Here is a 9,557-nt window from a genome sequence, read left to right on the forward strand (position 1 = left end):
AAGACCAATACAGGAATTTGAGTCATAGGTATAGTTGCTCCTTCACTTGTTGATGAAAAACATCATAGATACACAAAATATAAAGTCAAACCACAGTGACATCTCGCAACTCCTGACCACTGACTGTGGCGCAAGTGAGATGTTGCAGAGGCCCAGGATCAACTGGCTGCTTCCGTTTGACCGGAGGAAAAGAAAAAACATCCATGGGCGTGTGCTCAATCTTGCACAAGCTGTCCTCACTGTCGCTGCTGTAGCCGTGATTGGCGGCGCCGAAAAGGTCACATCCAGAGGCAAGGCTGGACGTCTGAACATCCTCAGTTTGAACTGCTTTCTGTTCTCTCCTGTGTCTCACAGGCTCGTCCTCTTCCATGCTTGGCTCCAACTTACGGAAAGTATGGCGAGCATAGAGCCCTATGCAGAACATCTCCACGATCACACAATAGTGGTAGATCACTGAGGACACAAGCACACAGATAAAACACATGTTCTGAGCAGAACCTGCTTAATGGTTGGACTTACATTGCGAGCGGGTAAGTACGGAGAACGGCGGTGTACATGGGATGACTTCAAAAGCACCCATCGTCTCAAGTATTCCACTCTGCAGGCCGCACAGAATCAGAACCAGCACGATACAGATGAACTTGGAGCGCAGTCCAAAGCCGTGTAATGCACTCTTTGTCGCTTTGTAAAACAATAAATGGCCGTAGAAGGACAAGAATGTGGACACACAGATGATCCCATTGACATAGAGGTTGAGGGTGACTGAAGTCACCTGCAAAATAAAAGAATAAACAAGGTCCTTTCAAAGAAGAATCTTCATGCTGTGACTCTAGATAGAATATTCTACACTCAATTGAGGTCACTCACATCTCCGTATTCGTATTGCTCATCGGTCCACAGGACCAAAGTGACAAAGAACAGGATGCTGCGGATGACGGAGAGCTGAAGTACTGCTGCCATCATCCAGTTATGGCTGCTGCTGAGCACGGAAGAACAGACAGAAAGTTGTGAAAGCAGATTGAAGAGTGATCATTGATGATTTATCGACTTAATATGCTACATGTCTTGTGAGTAAGTAAACACCACAATTCTCTGTGGATGAAAGTATCTCCTCAAAGATCTGGATTTCATCTTTAGCCACTAACAAAAATCACTTTATTTTACATGCAACATCTTGTACCTGTTGATGGCCACCATGGGGAGGCAGCAGCAACAGCAGCAAGGGAAAGGATCGGGGGACAATTTCTTTCCTGACAGAGCAGTCAACATCCTGCTCTTTCCTCCAAAGAAGTCTGTGATCAGTGCCATGAATTTCAGCAAGGTGATGGAGTGGTACCTGAACACACAGACAAATCTATAAGCTTATGACATAGAAATATAAATTCAGAAATGAGACTTAAACTCGGCTCACAGTGATGCGACGAAGTTGCAAAGGGAAGAGGAGCGCGGCACATAGAGAGCTATCAATGAAGTGAAGGCAAAGACCTGAGAACACACTCAAACATTCACCTGCTGTTGTGTAACGTTACTATTACTTGTACACAGAGATGAGGGTTTGGCATTACCGGGTACATCCCTAATATCCACAGGTAGAGACGCTTGCGTTTGGAGGACTGAATGTGTCGCAGAATGAAGCCCATTTCCTCGAGGAATAGTCCAAGCAAGATGGCTGCCAGTCCAGCCGGGATGAGGAAGAGCCACAGCTCATTTTTGATGGCTTAGAAACACAAAGCAGTGCATCAACAACGACTATCATCAGAGTTTACCGCAGGTCACAGGTCATTCTCCCCCGATGGCCTGTATCGCGTTTCCCCGTTACAGCTCAGGAATGTCTCATTTACCTCAGTCGGGGATCACATTTGTGCTGAATTATTTATTTATATTTTGTATGTCACCGGCTAAAATGCTGCAGACAATGATGTAACATTAAGCCTCTTGTTATTTAGAGACTTTTCTTCGTCATATGATGCTTTGGGTATGAAAAATGACAACAATGAGCTAGAAATGCACAAGACTCACCACGGAACATCTCTGAGGACAGCGGGATCTCAGGCCCGATCCAGCTGCAGTTGGCTTGCCCCATCTTTATGACCTGTTACTGTACGAACACTGATGGAAGAAGAAAAAAACCACACCAGTTCACACCAATAACCATCAGTTCAGAGCTGGGTCTGCGTGGAATCCATAAATGGATGGTATTTTGAAGCCCATTGTCTGTCTCGCCCGACCACGGCCCCATTAATGATTGACTAGCCACAGGGAAGTACAAAGGTGGTGGTCCAAGTCCATCACACACCTGGAGGGAGCACAGTGGAAGGCAATTTGTGTCCTGAATGGTTAGTGACAAACCAACCCAAATCCCGCCTCATCCCTGACACGTGTCACTAGCGAAACACAAATGCATAGAAAGATCAGGAACCATGTTGTAAATAATGGCCTGGTTTAGTCAAGTTTGGCTCAATGTAGACGATCATTGCTTTAAAATAAAAACAAAAAAAAAAAATCACTTGAAGGGGCCACCAGGACCACGTGCACCTTGTACTCCGGGGTAAGCACCAGCACGCAGATGTTATCAAACTACACATGGCTTTTGCAACGCTGCTGAGCGAGAAGAAAAAGTGCTGTGATAAAAACAACAAACGCATGATCACAGTGAAAATCTACACGTTTATTTTTGAATTTCATCAGTTCAGAAAAAAAAAAAATCAGAGAACACTTTCACTGTCTCCTAGTCTATGAAGTGGTAATACAAACTTCTATTGCGACATGTAGCTACGTTAAAGGTGATGACACTAGTCGACTACGAGCGACACAACACTAGAAGAGCATCCCCGTGTGAGGTGAGGTATATTATTCTGCGCCCAGCATCTAGCATCACTCTGGAATGTGCACGACTCCATTTCAAGTGGCAACAGTCAGTGAATCTTCAAATGTTATGTGCTGTAGTGTTGCAGCAAGAACTTAAACCCAATATATAGAAAGGTGTCCATGAAGTCTAGATCATTGAAAATAGATATTTCTATATGTTCTATTGTACTCAGTGGTTATTGAAGTTTTTAATCACATTGCACATCTGCAATTAGAAAAAAGGTCACACAGGAAGTCAGAAAAGAATTGGGTTGAGTTCAAACCGAGTCAAAGTGGACTGGGAGCACCGCACCTAGACCCAAACCGACGTTACCACAGGCATTTGACGAAGGCACTCCTTATAGAATAGGAAACTTATGGTTCCGTTCAAGGCAGTAGAAAAGGGGTTCAAATGCCTGTGTTAAGTAGTTGACTCACAATACGAGGTGCCCAGCCAAAAATCGCAATACGATTCTTGGCCAAGTGCTCTGAAACTGCCGAACGTCTTGTCAGATAACATCCACTTTGCTGTAGTGTAAAAAGCCATTTCCCAGATGAAACAACCGCACACATTCCAGACTGCGAAGGTGCAGAAGCAGAACAAATTCAGTGGTACTTGTGCAGAGCATCATTTCGCTAAGAGCTACACAGTACATGTGCTTGTTTTGACAGAAATCTACAGACATCTTCTCTGCAAACGAGACATTTCACCGTCTCTTCTCTGAGGTAGTAAATAAGGTGAAAGATCAATAAAAGGCAAGTAACAACAAGAACAATGTTCCACTGGCGGGAGTACATAACCCGAACGCGTGTCCCACTACTTCAGTTTTGAACACGTCCCCAATCTTCAACAATGCTGGTGGGTAAAAACACGGTTGTTTTGCAGGAAGATTTGCAAATTAGAGGTAGAAAGTTTGAATCATTTCTGCCACTAGATTAAGAGTTTAGATTGATAAAATCTACTTATTAAATCTAATGGCACAAGTATAAGCCAAAAAGTAACTAGAAGCTAATACAAACAAAAACCCACTCTTGTGAGTTTGAGGTACAGATCATATTTTTTTCGTAGAAACGTCATAAGTGCTTCGACCAGTTGAAGAGATTCCACACTCTAGGAGGCATAACAGCAGCATTTTAAGACACTGGAACATTGCAGCATGGTTCTATCGTTGGAATAAAAAGGCAGAGGAGCAATGAGAAGAGCTCCCACTTTGCCTTCCAGGACGCCGCCACTGCCACAATGTAAAGAGGCTTTCTCTGTCCCTCATAGAACTCTGCGGAAAAGGCCATGAAAACAATATGCTGGTGAGTCAGAAACAGGGTCCGACAGCACGGATCACAGATCAATTGCGCTTTAAAAACCCTCGGAAGGGAAGATGCCGCAGTGAACCAAAGTCATTCACGACAAGCAGCTTGGTCGAGGGATCCAGTTGTTCAGATTCGGGGAGGGGGAAAAAAGCAGAGTCTCTCAGACAAAACTGCTGCGGGTGCTGCATTCACATTTCAACTTTCGGATGTCAAACTCACGCAGCTATCAACTTTTGTCACATTCTGACCGAGTTGGGTAAACAGTCACTGTACAGTCATTTACTCATGTAGCAGGGATGAAACACACCAATAAAAACAGGCTTCATAAAGAAAGAAAACAAAAGAAAGAATCTCAGGGTAATTGTATTCTACTAAAATCAAATTAAAGAAGCATGGGGGGCCACACTAGGGAAATATTTCAGTGGCTCCCTTTGGACCTAAGAACGTTTTATACACTATTTACTTTTAGTCAGGCAGTAAAAACTCTATGGGTTTTAGTAATACACTGTCATCTCTATCTTGTAATATGTAATACTTTTGTTACATATATATATATACCTGACCACTTTTAAAAGCAGCCGGAAAGCATTCTTCAATTTATGCTCAGAGGGTTCAGAGGAATAAATTTGAATTTTCCAACCGCAACGAAGGAATTTTGGTTCAAGGTCACTGTTTGTTAGATGATTAAAACTGCATTAACAGCTTCTTCACTAGTGTTTTCAAACAAGCTTCATGGATGACAGGCGTGAACCTTTCAGGGTCTGCTGTGTTTAAAAATAGAGGTAAGTGCATTCGTTCAGCGTGATGCAACGACAATAATGGGAACGCCTGACTTCAGTGGCATCATAGGAAAATGTGTGGAAATTCGATTTCCTGTATGTTTAGATCATGTTTTTAAGGGTTCCTTCTAAAATACAATAAGTGCGAGATCGCGTTTTTACTTCCTGTCAGTGGCAACCAAATGCGGTCAAGATGAAAACTAGTCTTTCTGCAAGGCTGATGCTGGGTTTGCAGTCGAACAAATGAGCTATTAATACTGAAGCATCTGTTATCCTGACCCAAAACATGGAACTCAGTATTGTTCTTCACCGGCGGTTAAAATGCAGACATAATAAAAGGGAAAAAAATGATATCTTTTTGGTTGTACTGATATTAATAAGCCCTTATTCCCTCTGACTTTCAAGCTTCCCATTTAAATATTGAGGTAATACTGATGAGGTGATTTGTGTCCAACAAAAAAAAAGACAAACTTATCATTATTTTCTCTAAAAATAAAAAAAAAAAGAAAAGAAAATATCTCAATGCGTAAGGCCACCTTTAGTAAATCTTACTGCTGAAAGGTCTGGTAGTACTGAGGTAGGGAGCTAGAAGTGCTCATAGCAGGACCACTGTAGGCCTGAGGTAGCTGGCTGTGGTTGTGGGCTCCAGGGCTCTGGGGCACATTAGCCTGGGGAGGCTGGAAGAAAGAGAAGGGTCCTGGAGCCTGGGAGGACAGCCCAGTTGAAGAAGACGGTGAAGAGCTAGTAGAAGGTGGGTAGCTCATCACAAGTCCTCCCATCCCCATGTGAGGACTGTACGGAGGCAGGCTGAAGGGCAAGAAGCCCAGCAGAGGAGCCAGATCCACATTAGTGGTGCAGGACAGCTCGGTTGAAGGGATGGCAGGACTCCGAGGAAGCAGGTGGGGGTCACTTCCAGGAACCGCCCCTTCATTCAGTACATCCCTCTGTGGGGAGGTGGACGAAGAGGTAGAAGAGTTGACTTCATTCAGGTGAGGCGGGGGGGCACTTTGCAGATCCAGCAGGAAGCTGTCCACTTCAGGACGAGAATATGAGGTAGATCCATGCTGGTACCTGCTCATGTTGCCGTAGGGCTGCTGTTGGGGGGCAGCAGGGGGCTGCAAGTGATGATGAGGGTGACTGGGCGGAGGGGGCATGTAGCAGCCCATACCGGAGGGCAGAGGGCCCTGCATGAGCCCATGAGGGTGGCACATCCCGTGCGCAGTGTTAGCAATGGGGTAGGGGTTGTACACATCCCTGGAGAATGTCTCCATAATGTCCTTGGACACCGGGCCAATTTCAGAACCGGGACTTGGCTCTTCCTTCACTGGACACTGAGTGGCAGCTGTGGGCGCCGTCACGGGGGTGGTGGGAACAGGTGGCAACAGCCCTGATTCCTGTGCATGGCTTTTCTTCAAATGCCGGGTCAGATGATCTCTTCGACCGAAGCGTTGAGCACAGCGAGGGCAGAGGAAGTCACGGCGCCCGGTGTGCACCACGGCGTGACGGCGGACATCCTTCCTGGTGTAAAACCGACGGTCGCAGCGCTCGCACGAGTATTTCCTCTCTCTGATTGGCATCGAGGAGTTATTGTTGACCTCTGTCGGCGGAGGCCTGTCGATGTGGCCGCCAATGTGCTCCAGTAAGGAAGGCGTGCCCTCTGGGCAGCCGATGCCTGCTGCGGCATTGTGGGCAGCAACAAGGTGACGCCGATAACCGAACTGGGTGTTGTACTGCTTCCCGCACTCTTGGCAGTGAAAGAGCTGCTTGTGCGCTGGGTGGCTCTCTTGATGCTGGCTTTTCAGCGGCTCCTGCTGATGAAACATGGTCTGCTTCTGCTGCACACTGACCCTGGCCAAGAGCCTGAGAAGGCACAAACAAGACTCATGGGGATTGTCTCCGGAGCGGTGGCCAGCGGTCTACTGGTCTCGGGTTTTATCTGGGAGGCCTGGAATTGACGTCAAGTGCTGGTCGTAGGATGTTTGACGGTCTGCTGTAGCGACGACTGGAGATCCTTCCGGCCTTACTGGGGCAACCCTGCGTCCAGTACTTGGTCTCTGTGTCAGCCGCAGCCATAGCAACCCTGACAGGGCTGCGCTGATGAAGAGCTTTGCAGGCAATCTAAAATCGGATTCAGTATTCCTCAGAGCCAAATCGGGCCAGACGAGCTGACAAGAAAGACCAGCATATTTCACACCCTGTAAGTGAAGGAAACAGAAGCCCATTAAAACCAACATCATTGGCTATGGTGTACAGATAGATGCTTGTAAACACAACCATGTTTCTTTCTAACAGGGTGGGAGTCTTGGCTAACCCACCGTACTGAAAATCAGACCTTTCTGTTAGGCATCTTAAAGGCCATATTATATTATATATTAAGATACTTCTCTACCTCTCCCCTTTGATTTCACTGCAATAAACGCACCCATTTGAATATTTAGTGCAAGAATTTCCAACTAAAGTGGCTCTAAACAACAGACTGCCTGCTTATTTGATTATCTTCTGCTCAGTGGGAGTATTTTTAGATGGGTGGAGCTTGTTTTGTCTGCACTGCATTTGTTAGTGTTGGACTGTGGGTCTGTAGAGGGAAGTCCTCTTTAGCTCTTAACATGTGCGGACAGCTCAATACTGACATAACAATGACCATTTATTTTGTGAATACAGCAAACACAACAGAAGGGTCCTTCAGTAACCATGTGACAAGAGACTGAATGGCTGGAAATTGCGATAGACTTAACTACATCAACTGTAACAGATACGTTGCAAAAAAATGCACCGTGCAAACAAGCCTCAATGTTATCCCTACCTATCACCTGGCTAAAGCACCGATTATACCACATAATGATGGAATTATACGTCAGAATACCATTTTTTTAATGGTTTTATAGTGTCTTTTAACTACAGTTTATGTTTAGAACCTTTGAGGGCACTTTATTAATCCATACAGATTTAGATCTACTTCTCCATCCATTGCTCCTCCAACCACTAACATACTTCTTTTTTTAAATGTTCTTTTTGCAATGACTTGAGGAGATTGTCGACAATAATTGACAGCTAAATTAGAAACCAGCGGCTCTAGGCATCGTCATCACTCTCTCTTCCTTGCATGAGCAAAACGCACTGTTCACTTTATTTAGAGCAGTTAAAATGTGAAGTTCAGCAACTTCTGCACATTCAAAATGGAAGAAATCAAACAAAAATAATACAATCATTAAAAAAACCTTCTGTGTGATATAAAATGAGCAAACAATTACAAGATGAGATTCTGTTTACAACTTTTGACGGGTGAAATCAATAATGACACACAATTTGTTTTATTTCTCATCATAATTATTCTGACTGAATGAGTTTTTATCCGTCAATGAAATCTTTTCTTTGGAGTTAAAGCTGATATAATCTTGCAACAGGTTTTTCCACAGAACTCCAAAATGACAAGGTAGAATTGCAGTTTATTTAAGGTAAATGCTACCCACTCAGTTATAAAGGGACTTTTTAAAAGTTTAAAAGTGTTTTTTTCCCCAGACACTTTCCTAATGTGTGGTCCAATGTTATGCCTAAAAGAAAAAGCTTTCCCTTCCACCCTCCATGAGCATTATATATCAACATGAACTTCATCTTGGATGTTTGTGTGATCATTTAACTTTAAAAGTAATTTCCAATTTTTGATCGTTGACGCATGCTTCATTACTATACTTGCAACATGACGCTTTCGTCAATACTGATCGTCAACAAAGCGTCCACAAATGCATCAATGGAAGACATCGAATCCTCCAGGGAAGAATTGTCACACTGTTGACCTTCTCAAACTGGTTTTATTTGTTTTATTTCAAGCGAGGATCACAAGTAGTGGTCAACTCTCGCTCTCGGCTCGAACTAACACGAACACACGAGAAGGCCGGAGAGTAACCGAGTGCCAGTGATGGACTACAAATGTGGACAGCGATGAAGTTAGTGGACCGGGCTAAACTTGACTGCTGCTAGCATTGCTGCGCACAGAATCCGCGGGGAGAAGAACTCAAGTCGAAATCCGAAAAAGTGCTCTGCGCAACTAAAGCAGGACTGAAGTCGATCATGGATGGAAGTAAAAGTGACAGAGCACGATGTTAGGGAGGACGCGACGAGAGAGCATGCCGAGGAAAAAAACAATAGAGGAGCGCTTGACTAACTTGAAGCGGAGTTCGGTTCTGCGGGAGCTAACTCCACTGGGTCACTCCAAACTCGTGTTCGAGTGGACTCATGCGAGGGAAGTTACTCACCTAAAGTTCCACTGCCCCGCCGTCTGCCTCGCTCACGCGCTTTCACGTCGACGTCGCAAAGCAGGGACGAGTTTTAAGAGTTTATTAACGACTTCAGGCCTGGACTTCTGGGCGCCGCGCTGGGAGCCGTGCATTCTGGGAGCGTGACGTCACAGAGCCAGTTCGGTGCCCGCTGCGTCCGAAACTTGGCCCAAATCTCACAACTCCATCTCAGCATTTACATGTAATATATGAAATGTTTGACTCGTAAAACGCTCGCGATTACTCAAATACACAAAATATTTTCTCTTGTTTTAAAAAAAAATATTATTACCCATTTATATTTATTCTCCTGTGGAAAGTTTTATGAACATGTATCAAAACACTATAA

At 44.6% G+C, this 9,557-nt stretch overlaps 2 protein-coding genes across 3 annotated transcripts; both read right to left on the bottom strand.

Annotated features, from left to right (window-relative positions):
* Positions 1-27: 27 nt before the first annotated feature.
* si:dkey-16n15.6 (organic solute transporter subunit alpha) lies at positions 28-2,136 on the bottom strand. Of its 2 annotated transcripts, none has more exons than XM_053850075.1 (7): positions 2,020-2,136; positions 1,566-1,717; positions 1,412-1,485; positions 1,181-1,336; positions 868-976; positions 520-772; positions 28-453 (listed from the first exon to the last, which is right to left on the bottom strand). In XM_053850075.1, exons 1-7 carry the CDS (start codon positions 2,081-2,083, stop codon positions 86-88), a joined length of 1,176 nt encoding a protein of 391 aa, XP_053706050.1. In that variant the 5' UTR covers positions 2,084-2,136; the 3' UTR covers positions 28-85. The 2 variants fall into 2 exon arrangements, with proteins under 2 accessions (XP_053706050.1, XP_053706049.1); XM_053850074.1 differs by having other exon boundaries at positions 868-979.
* A 142-nt stretch (positions 2,137-2,278) lies between these two features.
* LOC128749588 (zinc finger protein PLAGL2-like) lies at positions 2,279-9,308 on the bottom strand. Its single transcript, XM_053849326.1, has 2 exons — positions 9,188-9,308; positions 2,279-7,129 (listed from the first exon to the last, which is right to left on the bottom strand). The coding sequence occupies exon 2, from the start codon at positions 6,755-6,757 to the stop codon at positions 5,483-5,485; it is 1,275 nt and encodes a 424-aa protein (XP_053705301.1). The 5' UTR covers positions 6,758-7,129; positions 9,188-9,308; the 3' UTR covers positions 2,279-5,482.
* Positions 9,309-9,557: the final 249 nt, after the last annotated feature.

The sequence above is a fragment of the Synchiropus splendidus genome, chromosome 18, assembly GCF_027744825.2.
Source record: "Synchiropus splendidus isolate RoL2022-P1 chromosome 18, RoL_Sspl_1.0, whole genome shotgun sequence".
Taxonomy (NCBI): Eukaryota; Metazoa; Chordata; class Actinopteri; order Syngnathiformes; family Callionymidae; genus Synchiropus; species Synchiropus splendidus.

What these genes read in the sequence shown, in the direction of transcription:
- si:dkey-16n15.6 (XM_053850074.1), bottom strand. Translation starts at nt 2,083, where the DNA reads ATGGGGCAAGCCAACTGCAGCTGGATCGGGCCTGAGATCCCGCTGTCC. An exon ending in GGATATTAGGGATGTACCCG is followed by an intron (nt 1,486 to 1,565) that starts GTAATGCCAAAC and finishes GTGTGTTCTCAG; the next exon opens with GTCTTTGCCTTCACTTCATT. An exon ending in AGCAATACGAATACGGAGAT is followed by an intron (nt 773 to 867) that starts GTGAGTGACCTC and finishes TTTATTTTGCAG; the next exon opens with GTGACTTCAGTCACCCTCAA.
- LOC128749588 (XM_053849326.1), bottom strand. Translation starts at nt 6,757, where the DNA reads ATGTTTCATCAGCAGGAGCCGCTGAAAAGCCAGCATCAAGAGAGCCAC.